Source organism: Crocodylus porosus, unplaced genomic scaffold, assembly GCF_001723895.1.
Source record: "Crocodylus porosus isolate Cpor-Errol unplaced genomic scaffold, CroPor_comp1, whole genome shotgun sequence".
Taxonomy (NCBI): domain Eukaryota; kingdom Metazoa; phylum Chordata; order Crocodylia; family Crocodylidae; genus Crocodylus; species Crocodylus porosus.
The window spans coordinates 5,598,547-5,626,293 of NW_017728921.1; the positions used below are offsets into that span (position 1 = coordinate 5,598,547).

The window sequence follows — 27,747 nt, forward strand, 5'->3', positions numbered from 1 at the left end:
CTCCAACCCCTGCACACACCCCAGGGGCCTTCACCTTCACTCTGCAGGGAGCAGGTACTCTTTAATTAATTCCCCAGCCCATAGTGAAACAGGCACCAGCCCTCTCTGTGTATGAGCTAGATGGCTTTGCACTCCCAGCCAGGTGAACTGGTCTGAAGATGAAAGACTTATGAAGAGAGGCTGACAGGCACGGGACTCTTCAGCCTGGAAAAGCACAGGCTCAGGGGGGCCTGGTGGCAGCCTATAAGAGGTGCATCAGGGTCTGGAGGAACGCCTGTTCACCAGAGCGCCCCAAGGGACGACAAGGTCAAATGGACACAAACCCTTCCAGGGGCTGGACTCGATGATCACAAGGTCCCTTCCAGCCCTAAGTCTATGAAATCTATAAAAACTATTTTAGGCTGGACATAAGGGAAAACTTCTTCACTGTCTGAGCCCCCAGGGCCTGGAACAGACTCCCTCCAGAAGTGGTGCAAGCACCTGCTCTGGACTCTTTTAAGAAATGTTTGGACGTCTATCTTGCTGGGATCCTATGACCCCTTCTGACTTCCTGCCCCTGGGGCAGGGGCCTGGACTCCACGATCTTGCAGGGTCCCTTCCAGCCCTATAAAGGTTTTACATGCACAAAAGTAATGGAGGCACCAGCGGGAGCGCTCTCCATCTCTCTGGGGCGGAGAGGAATGATTGGAGAGGAAAGGCTTCTGCTCTGAAAATGACACATCTGATGACTGCTGCACAATGACAGGAGTGAACCACGTGCCAGACTGAGCGCCAGTGCGCTGCGTGCTGTACACACACGTGGCCACTGACGGTCCCAGCCCTGACCAATTTGCTGTTGAACAAGATGAGACAAGGTGAAGGTCTGTCCCAATCATAAGAGGCCCATCCTCTTAGCCTGGGTAAGGCCCACCTGCTTCTTAGCCAACACCATTTGACCGGGTACCCACCAAAACCCAGGGGCGCTTTTGGCATGAGTTCAGAGCCGGGCTGTGAGACATCTGTGAGTCCCCGGCGGCCATCATAGAGGACGGTCGGGTTTTCTGCTCCTCTGTCTTCTATTGATATGAAACCCGACGCCTTTACATCCTCTATTTTTCAAGAGGTTTCGTATCAATAGAGGACAGAGGACACCTGGGCTGTCCTCTATGATGGCCGCCCTACCAGAGGGAGGCCTAGGCCACTCTGCCACCGCCCAGCCATGACAGGGTCGGGCAGCGTCCCCACAGACGCTGGCAATGGAGGCAGAGAGGCTTGGCTCTTAAGCACACGGGGAGCCGATGGCAAAGCCCAGAGCTGGCCCCGCAGCAAATGAAGCTGGGCTCACAGCCAGACGCATCCACTGGCCTTTCTTCCTCCCCCATAGTGATCCAGAAAAGCAAAGGGATGAAGAGGCTGCTCGGAGAGGAAGGACTAGGTTACCTCAGCGCTGCCTGAGGAAGTGGGGGGGCACGTGAAAGCATCCTCCATTAGAAGCAGCGCACGGCACCCCTGGGTTTCTTGGCTTGGCCCGAAAGTCTTGGTGTAAGATGGCCACCAGCCCTAGAGCAGAGCTGCTGTCCTGCCCAGGATCATCCCCGCCACCCTGGGCGGTGCGGTGAGGGCAGCCGCCCGCAGGCCCGAGCCCAGTCGCGGGCCCTGGCTCGAAGGACGGCGGCAGCTGTTGCTGCCACCCCCTTCCCTCCGCGTGCCCTAAAGGCCCCGGCGGGAGCTCCCGCTGGAAAGCGGGGGCCGGCCGTGAGGCAGAGCTCCCTCCCCACCACTGGGAAGGTGCTCGGGACGAGCCGGAGGGAGCAGGCCCTCATGCTCCCTAACCTGCGAGCAACGCGAGGAGGGACGGAGGAGGACAGAGGGCTGCCATCGCCTGACCACTCGTGCGGAAACTATGGCAACGGGGAAGGAGTCTCGTTAAGGCAGGATCCCGGTTCTGCTGGCGAGGAGCCAGGCAGGCCGCGCCGAACGTGCGGCTCAAAGGTGGAACAGCGTCCTGGCCTCGCGCGCACGCTCACATGAAGAGGCAGCGCTCCCTCTGAGGGCTCGGCTCTCCTCTTCTTCTCGGGAGGGCGCGAAAGCCACGGCCTTGTGCGGAGAACCGGTCTGCGGGGTCAGGCAGGGCCATGTTGAGCCTGAAGGGGGTCGTGAACGTGGTCCCCGACACCCTGAGGTACGGAGGACAGGCCCCATGCATGAAATAAGAGATGGGGGCTTCACCTGGAGCACCGCAGAGGAGGGAGCAGCCCGCTGGAGACGTGCAGGGAAACGTTAGGCGAGGCCGGCAGAGCCGCAGGGGGAAAAGAAATTCCCTCTGAACCGGCGCAGCTGCCTCGTTCGTCTTAGGAGGGAGATTTGAAGCCTCCCCGTTTCAAAGGGCCGGGGCAGGCCACATTTTTCTGGGGCCCCCTGCAAAGTGTATTTTGGTACCCCAATGCGAAGCTGGTGTCGGCAGCGTGGGAGTGGCAAGCAGCCGAAGAAGCCGGTGGCACTGGGGGGGGAGGGTAGCGGCGAGCAGCCAGACACAGGGCGTCCCTTGGCTGCGGGACCCCCTGCAGCTGCAGGTTTTGCAGAATAGGCCAGGCCAGCCCTGCAAAGGCCTCTTGCATTTGTGCCCTTCAAGAGTCCAGCTAGGGGACTCTCTTTATGTCCCGTTTCTGAGCGACACACGATAATTCATGCTGCTGTTTTGCTCCTTATTTGCGTCATTGATTTTTGTGCATTTTTGCTACATTTTACCCAGTAAACGCCCATGTGGGTTAACGAGAGTCTTCCAGTTTACTAAAGAGTTAGCGAGTCTCGGGGAAAGGAGGTGGGGAAACCACCAGCCCAGCTGAGACAGTGGCACAGGGTCCTTGCAAAAGCAGGTGCCTCTGCTCTCCTGGATGCAGTTTCTGGCCAGAGGCAGCTTCAGTAAAATTTATAGAAAGTATCAGTATTTATCTGCCTTCGACTCCTCTCTCCATTCATTCATCGGCAATCTCAGGCTCATTTGTCAATTAGTTGCTCACTCATACGTATCTTTTAATATACAATGTTTTTATTCATTACTGCAGGGGAAAGCTCACCTAGGAATAATTAAAACTTGCATTCGCGTGTGTGATTTAACAGGGACAACAGCAGCTCTGGCTGATCTGATACACATCTCCCAATTTTTCAGACCCGAGAACCCAGCAGAAACATATATCAGGGATCTTGACGAAAGGAAGAAAAAAGAAAGACCAAAACTAGATCTGGATTTCCAAAGGACATTCTTTTGTGTGGGCAGAGGACATCAGCTCTGTCGGCTGCCAAGCTGACATCTTTCAGCAGAACCACATTCATGTTAGAAAATAGAAAGGCAAATCCTTTCATAATTCCAATCCTGCTCCTGGACAAAAGAAAAAAAAAAATACTGGTCAATAAAAATGAAGAATGAGGCTTTGATGTTTTGGCATCTTCATTAGTCACGGAGAACTACTGGCACTGCAGAAGAATGAGGCTCTCCGAGTGCATGATTTTGGGAAAACAATAAAACAAAAACAAAAAAAAAAAAGCAGATGTAAAATTTAAAGCATCTCAGCCAAATGGGAATAGCACAAGACTGGTTTGTCTCAAACTGTCACCCTAAGAGAAGCAAAACCACTGTGCGTGCTCCAGCACAGGGCACTAACAAAGGACATGTTTCTGAGCCTTGAGATGCAGTGCAGACAGCCCTGTTTTTCTCATGAAGGGACCTTATAATTATTTTTGAGCAGGACTCATACTACAGATCTGCTAATTAAATATGTGTTTACACTTCAGAGATCCTTACAGAGGTGTTAAAAGTGCCAGGCATTCTCACTGACTAAATTAGTGCAAACTATTTCATTTATAGCAAAAATTATCTTTAGAAGTCTAAAAGCAGTGGTTCTCAGCCTCCTTAAGACTCCAGGCACCCTTTGTAAAATGCTAACTTTTAGCTTTTGCTTGTTTTTTTGTACTGCAATTTTTCTGCGGCAAAAAACCCGAGTCAAAACAGGTCAGGTTTTTGACACTGTGGATTGCTATTGGAAATCTCTGGGTTTATTATGTGAACCATGGGGAGGTGTTTGCACACTTAATAATGGTAATATATTGTGCAGTACCCTTAAGAAAGATCTCACTGCACCCTAGGCCAAAACTCACTAGTCTAAAGGTCCCAAGATAGCTCAGGTAACAACCATCTTCAGCATGTGATGATTGTTTGAAAGTCTGGTCATTTGGAATCAGCAGCAACGGAACTCAACGTTAGAGTGGAAAATGAAAGAAAACTAATCAAAAAAGTAGTAGCCAGTTTAATTTATTTAAGATTTTTATCTTTTTTGTTTGTTGTTTTTTACAAAAAACCCCAGCTAAATACAGAATTCACAATGTTCCAGAGTTTGTCATTTTTAATCAGCGAGTATAAATCCTGCTAAATGCAGCCATTAACATTTTATTGCATGACACCCCAAATTTCTGCCACGTGTATCAAAGACGGTTTGAGCTTATATATTTATATAGATATTTTGTACCAAGAAGGGAAAGGCAAGGAGGTGCAATGCAACAGTGCACCAAAAGAGGATGAAGGTCTAATGCTGGCAGAGATTTCAAATAAGAATTAGCAACATAGATGGACACATGCAATTCACCTTAATTTGAAATGTCTTTGGAATCCATCACGTACTATTAAGATGTATAGTGAGAACACACAAAGCCATGAAGCTCTAATTCTGGTTAAGGAAGTATCTTTTGCTCAGAGGTAGAGCCTCATGGCAAATTTTATTGTAGAGGTACATATACCTCCTCCACAGGATCAGTGAAAGATGCTGGGGCAGTGATCACTTGCAGAAGATAAAGTTCAGTAGTTTGTAGAGTTCTAGGTAAATTACTAGTGAGTTTAATAACTTTACATGCAGCGATACTGTCATGTGCCTCTGATGAAAGTGGCATTTTAATAAAGTTCATCCCTGCAAATAAGAGAGTAGAGATCAGTTTGGTTTTTAAAATCACAAACTGAACATTAGATGTAAGGCCTCTTTACCCTTCCCAGTGCAAGTCAGATACATATGAGCCAATTTCCAAGTCACCTGACTCTTAAGTTTCCTCTAAGCTGAAACTTAAATTTAAAAACACCCCAATCAGAAACTGATGAGACTATTACAAACTGTAAATTAAAGAAAAATGTTATTAGGGATTTACAATGAGTCAACTCCCCTACTGCTAAAATGAAATAAGCCCCTGCTTAAGCAACATATTATTACTAGATGTGGTCAAGAACAATAGCTCTGCTCTAAGTACAGCTACCACCATTATTTCTATTCTGTCCTCACCCCCATAAACCAGTTTTCTCCCCCTTCCCCGCCAACATTATTCTGGTGTCCTTTAAGTGTCATTACAAAATGTACTGAAATGCTGCTGCACTGCTAAACTCGATACAACAAAAATTCATCAACAGATTCTGAGTGTGCGCACTTGCAGTATAAAAAGGCCAATCTAAGTTCTGAAGCCTTATCACAGCCTGGAATTTTGTGGACGATAATGCAATTTGACGTCACTAACGTATTGTCTAGAAATGTTACAGTTGTATTAATGCAAGTTGGACCGAATTGTAATAGTTCCATCAGGCCTTAAAAGACATTAATGCATACCATACCACGAGATCCAAGACATTGTCACTACCTGCAGTAAGCATTTCTGCAAGACATCAGCATTTCAAGCGCTTTTCTCCTCCCTGTATTTTTATAGTAGCATGAAGCTACTAGCCCCACTATCTTATAACTGGCCAGGCTGTTACCAATTGCACGCTATCTAGAGTCTCCACATACTTTTATTACTTGCATTTTGGCTCAAGGGATGGCCCACTTCACTCTGCAGTGGTTGCATTGGTTTGTCACTCCGGCTACTTTTGTTGATCTCTGCCACGAGATTGTTACAAGGAGTCCTACGCATGGTAGCTGGCACTGCACTGACAAAATAGTTCAAATATTTTCCTACAGTCAGAGCTTCTTAGTAAAGACTATAATGGAAAATGGAATGGCCAGATACTAGTTTTGTCCTGGTTGACCGTAGGATGCTTCCTTCCAGGACACTCCATTCTGTGGACTTGCATAAAATGTACAGCATTGCAAGGAAGTGCAATGAAGCCAGTCCTTCCCAAGCAGGGGATTGAATGGGGGAGAGTAGTGCCTTCACCATGACTGGATGGCAGCTAATTTTTAGTAGCTGACTGAGGGCAGACTACATTACCTGGCTCTCTCATTCGCTCTTTTCCATCACTTCTGACCTAGATTTCACTATCTGTGTTTTGGCACTAGCTCTGCAGATGCAGAATTTGATTGCTTTTCTCCCATAAGGATGTTTGCGCTGCCTTTTCACTGCACGCTAAAATGAAGCCCGAGGCTTTCTCTGCACAGCAGCCACATGTTCTCCACCCTCACCTTTGCAGAGCACTTTGAAGATCAAGGTTTGACTATAGCTTTATCATCCCGCTTTACAGTTCAGATTGTGAACAGGGCTGTTGCTCACATGGACCATATCTACTTTTAGTTATTACTGTTAACAATAAGTCCTGACTGGAGGATTTCCTGATGGTCTTCTCCCACTAAAACCTAATTAGAAATTTAAGCCCTCAGGATACAGACTGCACTGAAAAGGCTAAAGAGACCCCAAAAGAGAAACTGCACATAAACAGCATAAAAACTGGAACGACTGTTTCCATCCAATAAGTGCATAGTACTGGTCACCCAAGTACAGTATTAGGAATCAGCCTCTTTCAAGACACTGCAGTACGCACTATAAAACTGAATACAAATACATAATACACAGTGATAGGGTTGTGAAAGACAGACAGTTGGTATTTGTGAAAAATATGACTGAAAATGATATTATCTACAATGTATGCAGACATCCCTTGAGAACTGATTTAAATATCACTCTGAAATACACAAAATGCCCTGTGTGGCAGGTCACGAAAATGGGACAATCTTGGGACAGGAGCAGAGAAAATACAAAGAATAAGACCATCAAGTCTAGATTTACAAGAGATATTTACATGAATGAACTCAGTAGCCTTTAACATTTCTATATACATGGTCTATCTATATATGTACATAGTATATTATGGGACGTGGGAGAGTTTTATCTCCAAAGCAAACAAACAAACAAAATCAAAATAGCTTGATAACTCCCTTGCAAAAAACGTTTACAGGTTACAGAACTCATCTGTTGAGAAAACACACTTCAAGACTAGACAACTGCATCTTTTGGACCTCAAGTCCATCATTTAAGAGGTGTGCGCTACTGCTAGATCATATGGTCACTAAAAAAAAATTGAAGACTTAACTGGACAGGATGGTTATTTCAGTAAGTTATGGCTGCATTTGTATTATTATTCACAGACCAGCAGATTATTATAACTGAAACAAGCAAGCTAGTCAGAATCCTGAATCCACACAAGTAAAAAAAACTGACTGAGCCACAGAAGATTGGACATATACATCGTGTGTTTCCCACATGGTCATCTCTACAGCTGGGACACATGCAGGATGGGAATGGTGATCAACACGGATGAAGCTAAATAGTTAATTTAATGAAAGATGTATCCAGATTTAATTTCACGCACGTACTTAAACATGACAACTTAGGAGGAACAGGGCAATGTAAGATTCTTACTTCACCCTTCAGTTACACAATGGGATCTGGTTCTCTCCCCTAAAGTCCAATACTTGAGGTGCTGCAAAAGATTATGCATGATAACAGGGTGGTTATGATTTCTTTCCCCGCCTCTCCTCCTTCCCACCCCCCTAGTCTTTACACTTGTACTTCTAGGCTTTCAAGAGCTTATTGTCTTATTATCTACAGCATTTCCAGCATCTAATGCTAAAGACACAAATTCACTTCAGAAATAGCATGGCACTTGCTGAGTGAGCAGCTCATCAGACACAGTAGGTCAAGACATCTCAGGGTGCGCACACAAAATCCAAGACAGGTGGGTTATTTATATAGGGGGACAATTATGCAGTGTGAAAACAAAACCAATGACTTTGACTAAAATGTTTATAGCTCCAGAATGGTCTCTTTGGAGCTGGGGGTCCACATGCATTAGCAGGCTGGATCAGGAGCTAAATGAGGGAAGGCAACAGGTAGGGTCTGGGTTGGAAAATATATAAGCATTATAGGAATAGCTGTTATGCATCTGCAGTTTAGAGATGGGGGTCGGGGGAAGGTGTAGCTTTTTTGCAAGAGACAATCATATATGAAAATGTATTGCTCGTTTGTCCGTTACTAAAACACCTGCCTAAAAGAAAAAGCTATTGGGAAACACAATTTCACCGATTTCCAAACAAAAATGTTTTTGGTGACTTTTCCCCAATCAGTTTCTCTTAAAAAAGTGAGTGGCAAATGCACAACATCCAGACTCCAACCTTGGAAAGCCGACCTCGTTTGGCTGAGTCCGACAAGCTTACATGCTAGAAAGCAAGGTGCTCTCCTCAGCAGAATGAACTGAAGCGTATTGGACCGCGTTTCATTTCAAAATGCTTTTAGTTGCAAAAAGTTACCACTTCAGGGTTTATTTGCTATTTGCTAGTGAGAACAAATCTCATCGAAGAATGTTTTTTTGAAACTAGACTTGATTTTTAAAGTTTGAGGCTTGAATTCTATGCTGTTTATTGTAACCCAGTTTCCAACCAGCTACAGTAACGATTCACACATGACCTGCCAACATACTTAAAAAAAATCCCACTACTTTAGTGGATCCCACTAAAACACGGCAATGGTGGGCATACATTCAACACGCTCCCCCAAACACTTTGCCTGCCTTTACGGTCCACTGAATCTAGTACATGTGCTCTACTTCTGCTGATGTTATCACCCACCCCACTAGAGAATTAAGATACAGTACACAGACAGTATCAGGTAAGGGTCCCACCATTTCGTACTGTTACAAATAAAACTCCACCCACTAATACCTGGGTCACGTGCTTTATAGCCGTACAGTCTCTGTCAGCCTTAACCTTAAAATACATCAGCTGTGGTTAGTCTTTACCCAGGGAGAATATATGTCACTCAGTTGAATACGAGAGCCAAACAACAAGACTTGGACCATAGGACAGAAGGCCTACAGCTGGATTAGAATATCCCGGGCCTTCTGAAGTTCCAATTGTATGGACTTGTTAGTTTTTTGGAAATACAGCGATTGCCTAAACAAAACTCCACTTCTTGTTAGTACAATAACTTTTATTTGACATCTACAAGATGGTTATCTTGTAGGGATTTTTTGGACAGGTTTATACAATCTCAATTTTCAATAGTGCAACCTGTGCAAGCAAGAAATGACAAACATTGTCCTTCACTTTCTTATAAACATCTACTATTATAAGCAAAACAAAACTTATCCATATTATAGATAAGTAACTATTCACATTTGTACATTACAATTTCTTTTAAACAGCTCCAGATAAACTCTACAATGTCTTACAACATATTAAACAGTATTCAAGTTACCGGGTAACAGAAACAGCACATACAGCGGAACCCTCAAGTGTTTCCCATTGTCTAATTTACAGCTCAAGTACGGTTTCATCTTACAAGTGACAAATTAAATTACATTAATGAAGTAAAAAATATAAGATTGTATGTGAGATGGAAGTGAATTTGCACTTAGCTTTCATAACCACCTCAGATTAAGGAAATATTTAACTTTAAAGGAAAATAGGCTTTTAGCCATCTTTGCAGCACACATTAGGAATACCATTAATACATTAAAAAATGAACTAACTTTTTTAATTTAAGATGTTTATCACAAAAAGAACATTGCAGACTCAAATATATAACCTCCAGGAGAGAACCAGAAAAAAATGCAATACCTGGGTATAAACACTATAAAAATGCAATAATCAATGCTGTACAACTAAGATTGTGTTTCTCTCCGAATTCTTGTCTTGTGTGTTTATCCTGTTCATGCCCGTTTCCAAAGACATGCACTGTCAAACAGAAACTGGGAAAGAACCTGAATGCATGATGTGCAACCTCTAGGTTTCATGCTTTTATAAACTTACAAGTTGAAGAGAAAAACTCAATATATATTTTCTATATATATACTCAATACATGCATTCAAGGATATCTCCCACAGCAATGGCATTGATGTACTGCGTTAAACCCTGAGCACTGTATGACAAGATCAAATAAAGCCTGTTGGGGGGATTTTCAAGCATTTTCAAACAAATTGTGGTCTGTAGCATAAAAGGCCAAAAGTAAAAGCAGACAGGAAGCACTACAGAGAGCATAAGACAGATGCACCACCATAAGCAACTGCTGGTTTGCAGTTCTACCATCCTTTGTGTATTTCTATTCCCAAAGTGTTTCTGAGAGCACACAACCGAACTGAATAAAGTTATATTTCTTTGGAATCTGTCCCTGATTTTTATGCAAGTGATATGCTTTTACAGCCTTTGCTCACACACCAAAGTCAACACCTGGCGTTTGTCCTCTTAGGCATTGTTGAAATTGGTGATGCTCTGTGGGTGATGCTGCTGCCATATCTGCTGCTGTTGTACTGCAAGCTGCTGAGACTGGTCTGACGTTGACAGGAGGTTTACAAGGGGCGATACACAATTTGCAGGAATGATCAAACCTGTAATTAACAACAAGTCAGATGTGCTTCCTTGGCATGCCAACATTTTATACATTAAGACCTTGGGTCAGTGGTTCTCGGTGCCTTAAGCTTCATTTATGTCATCAAAAGCCACAGCTGGGGGCAGGTTCACCAAGCGGTTTAGCGATATGGAATTGTACAAACTCCAACAGCTCAGCCCTGCAGAAGCGTATCTTGTGCTGCAACTGAGGGCCTGCTCTTCTTCACAAGAGGGAAAGGAGAACAGCCTGAGAACTAGGGCTGGAAAATCTCCTCTTGGAGCATAAGGGGAGAAAAGCAGATGCCCTGGGACACAAGTGTTCTTGCCTTTTTATTTTTTGAGAACATGGATCCTGTGATAAACAGCAAGAGAAAATGGCCGTTTACAGACATGGGCAGGCAGTCATCTGTTTACTCCAGAGGGTCTGCTCTTTAGTTTGAAGGGACTTACTGCCATGGCAAATTCCCCTTTTCTTTTTTTGGCCCTTCAGCCATTTCAACTCTGGCTTACTACCAAGTCAAGCTCACAGGATTGGTTAGGAAAATTTCTTCTGTTTTCAGACTGCTCTGAAGCAGTTGGTACTACAGGTGTGATTTTTAACTTAGCAATCCACAGGAAGGCCTGTTCTCCTGTAAAGATACCCTGTGGGCCTTCTGCACCACTCTCAAGGTATATGGACAGGAGAGTTAATGCCAGCAGGGAGAAAATTAAACCACCAGATAAACCTACTTACCTACAATCCTCTGTCCATCTTCTGTTCTTAGCCGAACTATCTGCATTTTCACATTTGTACCACTCACAGAGGCTAAAACTCCTTCTACTTTTGTCCAGACACTTAGTACTGAACCGCACAAGACATAGTATGTTCGACACCGGAGGCCAACTTCACAAACTAATCCCAGGCCTGCTTTCTTACAGTTGCCTCTCCTGGTGGAAGAAAGGTGTTCTTTTAAATTCAAATGAACACTTTTGCAAAAGTTCAAGTCAAGCAACTACACACGTTTATTTCATAATCATTACTGGTATTCAGTATCCACTTTTAAGAATGTGTAAAGAATTAAAATCCTCAAAAATGCAAAGAGTTGGATAATGAGATGGAAATAATTTTATCCATGTCCATAAAATGCCTTTCAGTGTGAAGTCTCAAGCAGCTGTTAGTATACTTAGGACCGCAACCTGAGCAGTTGTAAAAAGGTACAGTTCCAAGTTAGATGCACTAATTTACACCAGCTGAAGATCTACTTTCTAATGCAGGTTGCAGAGATGGGGAGAGGAAAATTACTCAGTAAACAAGGTGACATCTTGTGACACTAAAATTCCTGACTTTTGGGAAGTTTAGAGGCTGAGAGCTGAGCTGTGCTGCATAATGAGGGGACTCGGAACTAAAGCTAGTATTCATGAGTTTCACTATATAAAACTAGTTAAAGGGGATCACACAAACTTGGTAACTCAGTTATAGCCAACACTGGGGGCTGGATTCGATCTTCCGAGGTCCCTTCCAGCTCAAATGTCTATGAAACATATTCCACTGATCAGATCAATATGCTGACTGAGGCGTGAGTAATTGAAAGTGAAGTCACAATCCTTAAATAAGTTCCTAGTTTCAACTGCCTTAAGGAGAGAGGTTGCCATTCACCACTTGGAACTATTTGTGACTGAAATTTCTTCAAAGTGAGCAATACTAGATTTTGGAATTTATGATTGGCGAATGTGATCATGTATCAGATTTAGTCAAAGACCTTAGCTGAAAACACGTTTAACAGCAAAAGTACTAACCAATAAGCATGAGTACAGGTATCCGCAGAAGAATTGTACTGCTCTAGCCAGTGTGGCAGAGCATCTTCAGAAGGTACCTGAAAAGCCATTTAAATTTGTGTTAAAATGTTACGCACCATTTCTGAACACTCATACAGAACAGCACACTATTTTATACTCACGTCTAGGGGCAGCATTTAAAAGATTATGATTTAAAAAAAATGAAACAACTTATCAAGCAAACTATCATTCATTGTTACATCCAGTTATACCTATCAATGGAAACAGTTTCAAACTAGGCTAAAAAAATAAAACCTTCAGCACTGCAAAACCATGTGATTGACTGAGATACTGACTGGTGAATGACAGAACCTTAAATTCAAACCTGAAGAAATGAGGATGACTGGACTCTGTTAATTCGTCTGTCTGAGTGTTCATTTAAACTAACACCTCAGTTGCCAAGAAATATTTTCACAAGAACGTGAAGTATGCGTCTGCGGTGAAAATACGATCTTGCAATCTCAGGGCTTTGGAGACAGTAAGCAGGGGACTAAAACTTCATAAACAGTTTGGTTATAAAAAACCATAACTCACAAAAACCCTTGTAAAGTAAATTTTCTGCAAGCTAACTGCAAAGGGATTATCCCCCATTTGATTCCAAAAAGTGCTTCTATATTATAGAAAGGCTTAGTTTTATTAAGTTTTGTATACCTGAACTTGAAAGTGTGTAGGTCGTCTGGCAAAACCCAAGAGAAGACAACTAAAGAAATTTACTGAAGGAAGTTTATACTACATGATTAATTAGCTAAGACATTCTGAAACTTGCCAGCTACTTTCACTTGTAAATACAGTTTACACTTTCCTTCACCACAAAGCAAATTTAAGTAATCTTGTTTTAAAAGGCTACCTTCTTATATTTCTTTTTCAGGTCTGCGTAAGTTTCCAGTTTGAGTTGTTTCCCAGTATTTGGTCTGTATACCAAGAAAAGCTTCTTTTTGGGATTCACTTCTTTTACCAGGATGGCAGTTTTCTTGTTATTTCTTATCTAGAAGGGAATGCTGAATTATTGAATTGTATGTACTTTAAATTGTTGACGTTCTGAATATTTTCAAAAGATTCACACCTTGTATAAGAGATTGAGTTAGAAAGTTTATTTAGGCAGGTTATTTATTACAGTTTATTTAGGATTTCATCTGAGAAATCTGCAAAGGCTGCTGCACACTTACCTGTAATGATAAATAAAATCCATCATCTGGTCCAGTCTGCTCTGCCCAAAACTTAGTTCCTTCTTCCCAGGACATTCCTCTCTCTACACTGATCTAGAAGAGACATTACAAATAATTAATACAAGGTTCGGGACACTTACTGACAAATAACAAAAACACCACCACAAAAACAAAATTGGGAAAATGGCAAAGACTTAATGTTTTTGGAAGATCAGGAACCAATTCTTTTCAGTACTGGGTGAGCAACTTATAACCTTGGTGGAACACTAAAAATACTTGATTTGCAAGGACAATCTTTTCACAATTCAGTGAAAAGATCAAGTTAATTTAAAAACTTACTGTGTATAATTCTACATGTCCAGAGGTAGAATATCCTGGAGTTAAAAATTTCTTAACATCCGTCTTCCTCACTTTCTCATCCCCAGAACCCAGATCTTTTAAAGGAAAATAATAATAATAAAAATAAAAGATGTTACGCAAGAGAAGCAGTGTACAATTTAAAAAAAAAAAAAAAGCAAAAAAAGTCAACTTCAGAAATTTGATTTACTTACCTAAAATCCCCATGTCATATCTTCCATTCTTTTTAGCATTTTGTATAACTGCGTTTAGCGTATCAGAGAAATACTGGAATAAGGCATTCTGCTGATGCACCTCCATACCCAAAATTCTATTCAGGAATTTTCCTATATTGTTATAATCTAAAAAGAAACATGATTTCAAAACCTGGAGCTTCTAGGTATTCAGGCAAACAAAACCTAAAAAGCAGTATTTTTGAAACAAAGCAAGCATCTTAGTACATTTTTTTTTAAATCTGGGCATAAGTAGATTAACAAGTTTCAAATGCTACACTTGCTCCTGGCTCTCCTTAGCAATTTTGTAACAACTGCAGAAACTATTTCTGAATGGACAAGTTATTCACCTGCTATCAGTGCTTAAAAAAAGCATCAAAAACAATACCTTTGTCAAGTGTGAGAATTCCAGATCTGTCTTCTACATTTATCAGGCCTACGCCTATTAATCCTTGCCGGACATCTAAGAAGAAACAAAAGTGATGTTACTTGGACTAAAACCATCCATCTGAGCAACCATGAAAATGGCTATTAAAGCCCATGTGATTCCTTTTGGAGCAGCAGATAAATGAAGCCCCCACTCCAATACCCAACTGCAAACCTCTGCATATCCAAATACATAATTTGACTGATCCATGTGCCAAAACATTACCACAGAACCTTAGTTAATGGTCTTAGAAAATACTGGCATTACTATATATGGTCAACGGAAGAGCAAAAATGGAAGGGTAACAGTTGTTTTTCTTCTTTTAAATGGTTGGTGGACGTACTTCAGTTATATAAGTACGTGCAGACAAGCTGTTAGTAGTCCCTGAAACTGATGTCCATTGCAGAAAACCATTTTAATCCCTACTTTTCTTTTCACAAAGCAGACCAACATCTTAAATATTAGCAGAAATTATATTCTTCTGTTCTCATCATGGAAGGCCATATTCTCTTACTCTAGAGAAAGCAGCCTTCTGTACAGGAATTTAAAATTCACAGTTCACACTCAATCTGAAAAGAATCAGATCGCTTGGTATCAAGAATAATCGCTTCAATTTAAAACCTAATTTGCTAGCGTGGTGAATATGGAAAGAAACAGTTCTTTTAAAACCAGCCAACCTCAGCAAAAAGCAGGCAACAAGAACATACTAACTTATATTTACCCTTAAAGAAGTCTCCTGGATAGTCAGCAGGTGGGGACACCATTGGGGAATCTAAATTCACAATGGATTTCATAACAATTTCCAAAGCATTTCTGCCATACTGCATAAAAAAAAATTGCATCAAGATTTTGCACAAGTGTTTACACCACATACATGGATTTAACCAATACTTAAAATCTATTTTTCAGTTTAGATTTCTTTTACATATAACCCAAAAATTCATGACTTATTTTACGTGAATGACCATAAACTGCTTGGGATTAAAACCTCAACCCTTATATCTAGCATTTTTTACAGCACTCTATACAGTCACACTCTCTCTAGAGGACTAGTTTTCCATGACACTTTATACCACAGAGTAAACGTTATATACTCCAAAAGCAGACAGAATTTAAGAAAAACAAAACCAAAAGAGTTCAGTAACGGAGAGTGAGGAAGGACTCCTGCCACAGGAAGGTAGTTCTAACATTTTCCTAGTATTTTTACTGAAACAGAAAAAGCAGTCACCTTGTTGTCGAAGTTGAACCTGCTAAGGTCTCGAGTTTCTGTAGCTCTTCTGTCTCCATGAGTGAGAGCCCCCTGTCAAGAAAACACCTTGTAATTATAAAGGCACAAGGAACCCTGCACTGGGGGAAAAATACCTATGCTTTATTTGAGTATGAACATGCCTTACCAAACTCTCCAATCTTTTTGCGACAATAGATGCAAATCTCTGCTCTCCTGCCAATTCAGAAATGAGGAACACATACTCTGGAGCAGTAACTTGATTTGACCTGTGGGTTCTTCCTGTATATTTAAAAATAATGACAAAAATATTACACAAATCCCAACTAGCAGCTCTTCAGAATATCTTTGATAAGAAAAGTGAAGGAAGTTCCCAGACTTGCAAACAAGCAATAAAAGACCATTCATTTAATTCTACAGTACAACATATATAAGTTGAGTGTCAAAGAAATACGATCAGAATCTGTCAGATTTAGAGAAACTTCTTACATATGTATCACTGTTAGATACACTGTTCTCTTATCCTTTGAAGAGAAACAAGCAAGCATTATACACAGAGAAGACAAAGTCTAGGCACACACATGGAGAAAAGCACATCAGTCTCAGTCAGACATCTGGGTGCAGAGAGAAATTCTATTCCTACTTATAGACAGGGGAAGCTTACATATAAATATAACTAAGCTAACCATTTCTATTGTACTAATAAAAGCCTCAAAAAAGTGTTAGCTTTGCTGTGAATATTTCAGTATTTACTGTAAATAGTATAACAAAACCACGAACACATTCTGAATATGACTACTTCATAAAAATGCACAGTAAATACAACACAATTAAGTCACGTATGTAAGTATCTAGTGTAATAATTGTTTTTATTTACTGGAGTGCAACAAAAACCACTACAGTTAACAAAATGAAAGACCCAATGGCTGAACTTGATACCGTATGAATGTGTGATGTGCAATACACTGGTTCTGAACTGGGTGACTTAAAAACAGAAGTTACTCACCAAATTGCTGTATTGCTCTGTCTGCACTCCATGGCAACTCCAGAGTCATGTGCACCCTCCGCCTCTGATTCTTAGCTCTCCGGTCTGCTTGTAAAGAGATACCCGAGCTGGCAGCTTCAGAGATGATGGCAATGTTCTTAAAACAGATGAAATACAATGGTTAGTTAGCAGTACATTTGAGAGCAAACCTGGGTTTCCAGATTTGTAGAAGCACTTCAAAATTTGCTGAGTTAACTGTTATTTGATCCCAAGCATTAATCATGTGGGGAAAGCAAGAAGGCTGGTGTCCAATCCATGTCATTAAGTTACAAATAGTGGAGACAATCTGAGAATGAGATGGGTTTGTTACTTTATCTTTCAGCAATGTTTTTTTCTGGCAAACCTGGATCCAGTCTTGCCACATCAAAAGGGAAGTGTTATGACAGAATCCCATGCTTCTTAAAAGGGAAAAAAAAAGGTCTTATTGCAACTTTTGTCCCCTTTCTATAGGGTGGTGGCTGGCATTTGAAAGTGTATTGGTCTTAAAGACAGGTATAACAATGCAGTCATCTTTTTATCTTATTGCAAACAATACTTATTTCCATAAAGGTGGTAAAAAAACCACAACTCCTCTGTGCCAACAGCTAGATCTGCAAAATTTAATACAGGAGGCTATAACAATTTTAAGTATTTTAAAAACTATGTTTCATTTGGAAGCTTGTAGAAGACGAGGGTACAGGGCTGAGACACGACACTGTGCACGTGGTCCCAGACTGGGAAGAGAATCAAGGTTCTATTCTGGGAGGACTGAAGCTAGGGACAAGACACCTCCGGGAGTGCATTTGAAGAGGTCAGTTATGAGTCAGAAAAGCAACTAGCCCTATAACCAGAAGTCTCCTTGCTTGGCTAAGAGTGAGCAACACCCTGCAGGCCTTCTCTGGCTCTGCAAGTAGTAGAAAAATACCAGAACTGATTATAGGAGCTGGCAGATCTGCAAACAGAACAAGAAGTGAGCAGACGTGCGGTTCAGTGGTGCTACTCTCCGATGCCTCCAGAAATACAGAGCGCAAGACATGCCATAGCTGATCAGACCCCATAGTCTGTGTCCCACCCCCAGTATTCTTTGGTAGTGGCCAGCATCAGATACCCCTAGGAGAGGTGAGGGGAACGAAACCCATACTAGGAAGACATCTGGTCCCATGAAAATGCCCTTCTAATCTTCAGAAGTTAAAAAAGGTTTACACCTTGAACTTTAAAAAGGTGTTGCATCTTTTTTAAAATGCTAGGATTAAATATTTCCAGGCATTCTTATCCATACCATCTAGTCCCTTTCTTGAAGGTTCCTAATTCTTGACTTCAATGCCCTCCTGTGGCAGTAAGCTCCAGCTGGATTATGTTGCAAGAAAAAGTATTTCCTTTCATCAGTTTTGAAGATATCATTTGGTTAAGCTGAACATCCCCTTCTTATTAGAATAGAAGACAAAAGCTATTCAATGGTGCTCTATTATTATACGATCTATTATAGATCTTGCCTTTTGTTTTTAAATTTTTTTGTATGATAAATCCATCTTTTCCATCTTTGAATTTCTTTAAATCAAGTAACTCAGTGTTCTCTTCCTTGCATCTAATTGTGAAATGGCTTTTTTTGGAGATAGAGGTGACCACAATTATACAGCACTGCCCCCAAAAGAGGATCTTAATACAGCAAGGGAGCAGGAAAAAAAGCTTTACATTTTTAAAAAATGTATGATACATCTAAAGTCCCTGTAGAAGCATCCATTTGAAATGAACAGTTCTTTCTAAATCAGAAAGAGTTTATTAAACCTAACAGTTAAATTCCCACCCTTAATGGAAAGGGAGCTTGACCTTCAGGGCATGCCATAGCCACATACTATTAGGGTTACTAAATACCTAGGTTTTGAGGACTGAAGCGTTATAGATTACTGTGGTACATATCTTCTAGACGGCCCTAATATTACCACTGTAGTATACTTCCGAGTGATTTTCAAACTGCTGATTTAAGAATATAGCAACCAATATCCTGGTCATAAGTCCTCTTATGTTTCTTAAAAACCTCTGGAAATAATACAGAAATACATGTACCTTATCTCCATCCATGAATCTCTGCTTTTCGGTGATGTTGAGAATTTCAACAGGCACATCAAGTTCAGATCTTGATTCATAAGATATGCTGCCATCATCATTGCTTACAACTCTCCCTTTGCGGCCTGTCATCTTTAAAATAAAGTAACATTTTAGGCTACACATTAAACACAGAACTGTCCATGTAAGAGCAATTTCAAGTTGAATATCCGAGGCCTCTGGCTTAAATGCACTTGGAAACAGAAAGGGGACTGTAAAGCCAGTTGTGTAGAAGGGATGAGGACCACAGTTGTAGAGCTCTACCAACTGACAACAGAAGCTTCATTAGTAACCAGGCAATTTCATATGCTGGGGCAGTAATAAAAGTCTTTGAATGAGAAGAGAAAAAAAAAAGACCTTCCCCCCAATCCTAATATTCAGTAAGCAGAAGTATGCAAGGCTCCATAGGGATTAGAGCTGAGCACTTTACAACCTAGATTAGAGTAAGGACCACCACATAAAAGGGAGGCCAGTAATTTTGGAAAAAGTAATTTAAGAGTATGAACAAAACTTTACTGAACCTTACAGAGTCTTTGAGACCAGAAATAAAGGATTTCTTCTGGACAGACAAGCATCCTCCTGGAAAGGTAGTCTCTCAATTGAGAAAGTAGGTAAAAAAGCACCAATTTATGAAGCTCACTCATTCCCTCACCCTCTCATTATACAGCTCTGGGTCTTCCTTGCCTGAATGGTAGAAGCTGAGAATAACAACGGAGCAGGATCATCCTGTATTATTTATACTCCTCAGCTAAATACAAGCAGTCAGGGGAGTAAAACTGCATGGAGAAAACCATGAAGCCAGTGTTCCCTGCCCAATGAAAAAGCACCTTGTATCCAGCATCATAAGCTGGGAAATACTACTACATACAATTCCTAGTCTCCTAAACCCTACTCATTCAGATCCCTTTTGGGTTTTTTTTATTCCATTTTATTGTACTTGGGGTAAAAAACATCTTACCAAAACCACAAAACTAATTCCTTGCTTACAAGTTCAATTCTGTTCTCCATTATACAGCTGCACAAAAAATACTCTGCACGAATTCATTGCAGCCAGTTAGCAATGGCATATGCCATCATTACTTAGTCAAATAAGGGAAGTAACAAGTTCTTAGCTTGTAATTATATGAACCTACCTCTGCCACATTCTCGGGACCACCAAGTTCATCTATAAGTTCATCCAGTGTATTAGGTGGGAGATCTTCTGCTAGTTTTTCCAGTTTGTCAAGCAATTCTTTTTTCATCTGTTGGGCTCTTTCAACAGCATCTTGGCTTGTTACAAAGCTGCTGTTGGTATTACTGTTAGCTGAAAATTAGAGAGGGGAAAAAAAAAAAAGAAAAAAAGTCAAGCAATTACGTCTTTAATGGTTAAAATGACTGAAGACACAGAAGACAGTCCACAAACGAAGTCAAATTTGTTCATACCTGATGTATTAGTAGTAGAAGTAGTGGTACCAGCAGCGGAAGAAAAAGAGCTAGGACGCTTTGATCCAAGACCAGAAGCTAATAAGGCACTTTGAATAGAATCAGGGTCTATACTTTTCTTCTTTTTCTTTTCTTTATTTTTCTTGTGGTCTTTTCTAATTAACCAGGGATCTGAAGTTAAATAAAATATACAGTAAACGCTTGAAGTAGCTTCAAAACCAGTCACTCCCCACTTTCCAAACTTTTTTTTTTTTTCCAATTGCAATCCCTCCCTCCCCCACCACATCTGCTAGTTAAGATTTTAAGGCATAAAAGCAGTTTAAAACTGGCTGTAAAGTGACAATGCCAGAGCTATCATCTTTTCAGCATCACTAGAAGAATCTACAGTGTTAGATTATATATTTCTGATAAAAGTCTTTATTTTGCCTTGTATTAAAGTGCTTAGCTCAAATTCCTATAGGAAGTATGATATTTGCACATATATAGCTAGAGGCTCAATGAAGTTAATCCAGGTTTGCTTACCATCTTCATCATCTTCACTGGATTCATCTCTAAATGGGTTAAAGTCATCATCATCGCCAGAACTCAAAAATTTAGAACTCTCATTGTCACTTTCTTCATTGTCCAAGGCATCAGATTCGCTCTCGCTTTCGTCAGAACTGCTCCCAGCCAGACCACCTGTCTTACGAGCTTTCTTGGCTTCTCTGGTTATTTCTTCACCTACTCCACACAAAAATATAAAATGAATTGAGTTGCACGTATTTTACTCTTTTTTGCACAACCTGCCTTCCTGTCACTCCAACGGCTAAGAAAAAGAAACCTCAGAATTAAAGTGAGGCTTTTGGGAGTGCCAACTTTAAGCACAGTTAAGTAACACAGAATGCTGATTATGAAAGATTATACTGAAAAGATATCCAGTTCTAAGTTTTGGAGAATCTAAGTTTTGCAAATCGTTTCCTGAAGACTGGAGTCCACTTAACTTTTAATACATCTAATTTTTACAGAATTCTATTTTCAATTAAATCAGTTCACATGCAGCTCATGGGGAAAAAAAAATGTTCTCCAATTATGTTTTTTTCCCCTCAATTCAGAAGTCATTCAAATGGCTCCAATTCAATAAGAATTGTTAAAACCAACACTTGAAATAAAAATTATAAAATTACTGAAGTACTTTAGCAGGAAAGGCCAAGGAAACAGGTTTTTGAAGTTGCAAGCCTGTAAAACTAATGAGCTTGGAACATCTACAATTTTAAAATACAGGTTAACTGCTATTTTGCTCTCTTTTAATATTTTTGCAATATTTGCTGTTTTCCAGAATTTAGCCACAGTTTCATTACTTCAGTTTCTAAAAGCTAAAATTGTAGTAGGCAGTTCGCTTAGAAATATCAGTTGGAGAATGCACATAAAATAACCTAGTTCACTATAAATAAAGAGGAGCTCAGGATCTTTTTGCCACAAGACAGTTATGAGGAACATTTTAAAAATAATTTTACTTACTTCAACATATCTACCAAGCATCTACAAATTCTGCACTCAATGCAAGTTTGGGCTAAAAACAAATGATAGGATTTAGGGCCTCAGTTGGAAACCACTGGGACAGTTTTCGTACCCTCAATTTACTACTTACAAGAATGTTAGTTTATACAAACTGCTGTAATCCCAGTCTTGGACAAACATATGTATGTCCATATGTGAATGCTGGCATTGTCTGCCCCTCCCCAAAGCTTATTAGATGTCTGCCTCCTGTATATAAATTCAAGAGTTGCCATTCCCACAACATTACTATAAATATACAACAGATGAAAACTTACCTTTCCGTTTCTTTATTTTGTTCTCCTTACAAGGACTGTCCCTGGGTGAATTGTTGTTACTCTGAGCAGTCAAATCAATCCCCAACAAGCTAAAAAGTTTTTTCCTGTCAGGAGCTGGAAAGTGCTTCTCAATAAGAGACTGGAATACTCCTCTGTGCAAAGAAAAAACAAGAATTAGCGTTACTCCAACTCATCTGCATTTTTCAAAATGGAGAAATGTATGTAATAATCCAATGACTTTCCTTTTATTCTTCCAATCACTGAATAAGCAGTTTAAATTTCATTTTACAGGTGTAGAGAATGAAAACTTTACTACTCCATCTCATCACCCTACCAAACATTGTTATGGGCATTTATTTTATAGCAGTGTTTTAGGACACTGACAAAAGGTTTTAATCAGAAATCTTAAAAAGCTGCTCTGGTTTCAAGCATCAATTCAATTATTTTTTCTCTCAGTTCAGACATATTGGAAGTCAAATCACCCATTTAATCTTCATCAGGCTCTTCTCTTGATGGGACCTGTTTTTTCCAATATGGGTGAAATACAACATGACTAAATCATTGCTCTGTATCACCTAAGAACTTGTTCCACTTCCCAGTTTCTCTCACTTACTTTGAGACGATCAGTGTAAGTCAGCAACAATTATAAAAAAGTAACTTAATACAGTGCAAGTAATGCTTCATCTAACTAACATTTCAAAATAACAATACAAAAAATACTGAAAGCAAAACCAAAAGGGAAGCATAAATTACATACTAATCTGTTTTGGAGTGTGGCTAAGGACCCTTAGGATTCTTTAACTTTAATCTAAACACACGGCAAGGTATCAAATAGGAAAAGCATGTCATATGTCACTTTAAAATATTTAAGATAGTAAGTTATGGCTAATTCTATATTTAAAAAAAGGACAACTTGCCTACTGGCAGCATATATGGGGGCCAAAACTAACCCAAACTGCTGTGATACTATCTGAACAAAATTTGGTGCTGTATTAAAAAACAAAGTATTTGTACATCCTTACATCTGCCCCCAGAAGCTTCTGGAATATGTGGACCTAGATTCACAAGTGAGTTCCTGAAGGGATAATACACTTAACTAAATTTAGGTTTCCAAATATTAAAAACAGGCTTACTTTGCTGTGGAAACAAAATCATTTAGTTCTCCACCACCTTCTTCTAAGGCTTCTAAGGTTCTTGCTTCTCCTGTGGACTGCAGTCCAATAACAACACACTAAAGAGGAGGAAAAGCATAAGTGAAATTAATACAAAACCCAGTGACTGGTAAGTGAAAAAAACAAGAGAAAATACAAGTGTGTGGATTTCTGTTTATGTATCTCTTCCAACACTTGCTTCACAATCATAGAATCACTGAGTTGGAAGGGACCTGGACAGATCATTGAGTCCAACGCCCTGCCATGCGCAGGAAGGAGCACTGGGGGTGGCAGGGGTCATAAGACCCCAGCCAAGTGCCTATCCAGTCTCCTCTTGGATATGTCCAGGGCAGGTGAGAGCACCACCTCTCTGGGAAGCCCATTCCAGGCTCTGGCCACCCTTACAGTGAAGTAGTTCTTCCTAATATCCAACCTAAACCTCTCCTCCCTCAGCTTGTGGCCATTGTTCCTGGTGACTCCAAGGGGGGCCCTGGTGAACAGACTTTCCCCGAGTCCCTGCTGCTGGCCCCTGATAAGGTTGTAGGCAGCCACAAGATCCCCCCTCAGCCTCCTCTTGTGGAGACTGAAGAGATTCAGGTCCCTCAGCCTCTCCTCATAGGGCTGGCCATGGAGGCCCCCAACCATGCGAGTGGCCTCCTCTGGACCCTCTCCAGGTTCTCCACGTCCCTCTTGAAGTGCGGCGCCCAGAACTGGACACAGGACTCCAGCTGCGGCCTGACCAGCGCCACACAGAGGGCGAGCAAGACCTCTCCGGACCTGTTAGTGATGCCCCTGTTGATGCAGGACAGGGTGCAGTTGGCTCTGCCTGTTGCTTCGTCGCGTTGGCGACTCATATTCATCCTGGAGTCAATCCAAACTCCAAGATCCCTCTCTGCCTCTGTGCTGCTGAGAGAGGCAGCCCCTAACCTATAACCACAATGCTGATTCCCTCTCCCTAGGTGCAGCACCCTGCACTTGTCCTTGTTGAACTGCATCCTGTTCAGATCCCCCCGCTTCTCTAACCTCTCCAGGTCTGCCTGGATGCGGTCCCTGCCTGCTGGTGTATTCACTTTACCCCACAGCTTGGTGTCATCAACGAACTTGAGCACACCCTCGTCCAGGTTGCTGATGAAGATGTTGAACAGCACCGGCCCCAGGACCAAGCCCTGAGGGACTCTGCTCCCCACACCCTCCCAGGTCGACATCGACCCATCCACCACCACCCTCTGGGTGCGCCCCTGGACCCAGTCTGCCACCCATGTGACCGTGCATTCATCAATGCCGCAGCCCCTCAGCTTCCCCACCAGAACTGGGTGGGACACTGTGTCGAAGGCCTTCTGCAAGTCCAAGAAGATGACATCGACTTCCTCCTTCACATCTAAGCTTTTTGTTACCGGGTCACAGAAAGAGACCAGGTTGGTCAGGCAGGATCGGCCTGGCACAAACCCGTGCTGGTTACCCCTCAACATCACTTCCCCTGCAGGGCTCTCACAAATGTGGCCCTTGATAATGTTTTCAAGGACCTTTCCCAGGATAGAAATGAGGCTAACTGGCCTGTAGTTGTCAGGCTCTTCCTTCCTCCCCTTCTTGAAAATAGGGACCACACTGGCCCTTTTCCAGTCCTCAAGAAGCCGTGCCAATGGCTCCGCAATGACACCAGCCAAATTCCCTCAGCACCCATGGATGAAGGTCATCCGGGCCTGCTGACTTGGATGCATCTAAGCCCTCCAGGTAATCCTTAACCAGGTCTGAACTAACAGTCGGGGGACTTGCATCCTTCCTGGGCCTCTCTACGCTATCACCCGACAGCACCCCATTGTCAGCAGACAGGAACACGGAGACAAAGAACTGGTTGAAGAGTTCTGCCTTCTCTCGTGCGTCCGGCACCATCTGCCCTGCCCCGTAGGGGTCCAATGTTACCCCGAGACTTCTTCTTGCTACCTATATACTTGAAGGACTTTTTGTTATCCTTAATCCCAGAAGCTAATTTAAGTGCTGCTTTAGCCTCCCTTACCAAATCCCTACAAGCTCGGGTCAGAGAGGTGTACTCCTCCTTTGTCCCTGCCCCCTGCTTCCACCCCCAGTACACATTTTTCTTTGCCCTCAGGCCAGCCTGGATATCTGCACTCAGCAATGAAGGTTTCTTGGACCCTTTTCCTGCCTTCGTGCGCAGTGGAATTGCATCCCGCTGCGCCCAAGGATAGCCTCCTTGAGGAAGGACCACCTTTCTTGGTCCCCATACTAGCTACCCCCTGGGCTCCGAGTACCTCCCTGACTACTGCCCTGAGCACATGGAAGTTGGTTTCCCTAAAGTCAAGCATTTGCGCTATGCTAGTTACCCTCCCCACCTTTCTCTGAATAGCAAACTGGATCGTTTCATGATCACTGTCCCCTAGCCTCCCTTGTACTAGCACACCTCCCACCGGGTTGTCCCCAGAGGCTAACACCAGATCCAGCATGGCATTTTCCCTAGTGGGGATAAGTACCTCCTGCACGAGGTGTAGGTCTTGTACGCACGTCAGGAACCTTTGCAAGTGGCTAGATCTGGCCAACTGCTCCTCCCAGTTGATGTCAGGGTAATTCATATCACCCATGACCACAACATCCTTTGCATGCACAGCCTCCCCCAGCTGCCTGGAGAATTCCTGATCCAGCTCTTCCTCCTGATGTGGTGGCCTATAGTAAACCCCTACCATCAGATCCCTTTCCCCCCCGCTCTCCTGGAAGTTTGACTCACAGGGTCTCAGTTAAGCCTTCCTCTGGTCCCATTTGGAAGGTAGAACTGGTATACTGTTCCCTAACATACAGCGCAACCCCCCCACACCTTTTTCCCCCTTCCTATCTCTTCTAAACAACCTATAGCCCTCCATGTCTAATGCCCAGTCAAATGTTTCATCCCACCATGTCTCCACTAGGCCAACCAGGTCAATTTTACTACTTGCAAATTGTCACACTTTAAATGTGCTTACCTTTTAAAAATGTTTCTCATCTGGTTATCTCCATGGCTCCATATTTATAAAGGTTTTTTAAATATTCTGAACCAAAGTCAGACTTTAACTGGCTTACCTTTCCATTCTTGATTTCCTCTCGAGCAAGCTGGACTACTCTTCTAACTTTGGATGCTATGCAGAGATACTTGAAAAACCTCTGGTGAGCTGACCAAAACTGACCCCACATAGACTTCTTCATTCGCTGCTCCGCATCAATAAGATCAGCTGCTAGTTGAAATTTCTCTCTGGCGCTCACCCACTGAAGAAATAACATTTAAGTTTAATTTTGAAAGAAATGATTTTAAAAAGACACATTTTTTAACACCCAAAGATAAGTAAGACCTCTGTCTTTATTATGGCAGCACTAGACTTGAACAGATAAAACAATGAAACAGACAAAAAGTGGAATGAGTTAGAGCTGTCCGACTGAATATCCACCATACCCATCTCTAAGTATTTTCTATGTATTATTCAGTTACATTTTGCTGGCACAATTTCTGGCTAATATTTGTTTCTAACACTACTGTATTTACTTGAATTCAAGGCAAGGTCACCCCGCAATTAACACAGGGGGGACAAGCCTTGCCTTGTATTCAAGTACCAGCTAGGGCAGGTATGACAGCCCTAGGGTGAAGATGGAGGAGAGCTCCAACCTGCCCCAGGTTGGGGTGGCTCCTGCTGAAGGTAAGACTGCTGGGGCCACCATTTCTGGCTGTCCCAGAGCCAGAACTGCTGCAGAATTTTCCATGTGTACTATTTAACTAGGTGACGAGGCATCTTGGATTCAGGTAAATATACAAATGTGGCTGTTTATTGTTTTGTGTTGCAATTCTGAAAAGCTTAAAAGATACTGCGCAACATATATACTTCAGGATTAAATTATAGCTAGATTTCACAAGTGGGCTTTTATACATACATGCCCCCCTCCAAGCCTACAAATTTGTTCCAAATTATTTAATGGAAGTCACCCATTTATACATTAGCTCAAGAGAATTAGAAGTACATGCAGGTCAAGTTATCAGAGAAGACTGCAGTATTCTAACTGCATAACTGAACTGCAGCCACTAAGTTCTTTTCAACCAGCAGCATAGCTTTTGTGTGCAACTCTTCAGAGCTCAGAGCGCTTCAACACTTGTTATTTTGCAAAGAAATATTTTAGGCAATGTTTGTGAAGTAATTCCTCTTTAGGCTTGTTTTCTCTCAAAGAAAATCCTTAAGCCACATAGACTTCATTCCTTTCCTCTGACAGCAAAAGGAATCAGAACTCATGGTAGAAGGTGATCTCTTTTATTAGACCAACTAGATTTTTGCAAAATAAAAAAAATCTCTACTTCCAAGCTTTTGGACACAAGCACCCTTCTTCAGGCATAGAAGAAAAGACTGTAAAAGTTCTACTTAGAAATTAAAGTTCATAGGGGAGTTGAAGGTGTGTTAGAATC

General features: G+C 41.8%; 1 protein-coding gene across 2 annotated transcripts in view; it reads right to left on the bottom strand.

The window, feature by feature from the left end:
• Positions 1 to 4,306: 4,306 nt before the first annotated feature.
• Positions 4,307 to 27,747, bottom strand: part of SBNO1 (strawberry notch homolog 1) — a 44,689-nt gene continuing 21,248 nt past the window's right edge. For both annotated transcript variants that reach the window (XM_019538890.1, XM_019538891.1), the window contains 19 exons: positions 26,385 to 26,567; positions 23,301 to 23,398; positions 22,168 to 22,319; positions 20,879 to 21,076; positions 20,357 to 20,527; positions 20,068 to 20,237; positions 18,896 to 19,027; positions 16,814 to 16,949; positions 15,977 to 16,089; positions 15,811 to 15,882; positions 15,304 to 15,403; positions 14,544 to 14,618; positions 14,138 to 14,284; positions 13,926 to 14,020; positions 13,587 to 13,679; positions 13,268 to 13,405; positions 12,382 to 12,458; positions 11,339 to 11,532; positions 4,307 to 10,604 (listed from right to left, as the gene is read on the bottom strand). In XM_019538890.1, the coding sequence (XP_019394435.1) occupies positions 10,462 to 10,604; positions 11,339 to 11,532; positions 12,382 to 12,458; positions 13,268 to 13,405; positions 13,587 to 13,679; positions 13,926 to 14,020; positions 14,138 to 14,284; positions 14,544 to 14,618; positions 15,304 to 15,403; positions 15,811 to 15,882; positions 15,977 to 16,089; positions 16,814 to 16,949; positions 18,896 to 19,027; positions 20,068 to 20,237; positions 20,357 to 20,527; positions 20,879 to 21,076; positions 22,168 to 22,319; positions 23,301 to 23,398; positions 26,385 to 26,567 (2,487 nt within the window). In that variant the 3' untranslated portion in view covers positions 4,307 to 10,461. The remainder of the gene's footprint in view (positions 10,605 to 11,338; positions 11,533 to 12,381; positions 12,459 to 13,267; positions 13,406 to 13,586; positions 13,680 to 13,925; positions 14,021 to 14,137; positions 14,285 to 14,543; positions 14,619 to 15,303; positions 15,404 to 15,810; positions 15,883 to 15,976; positions 16,090 to 16,813; positions 16,950 to 18,895; positions 19,028 to 20,067; positions 20,238 to 20,356; positions 20,528 to 20,878; positions 21,077 to 22,167; positions 22,320 to 23,300; positions 23,399 to 26,384; positions 26,568 to 27,747) is intronic.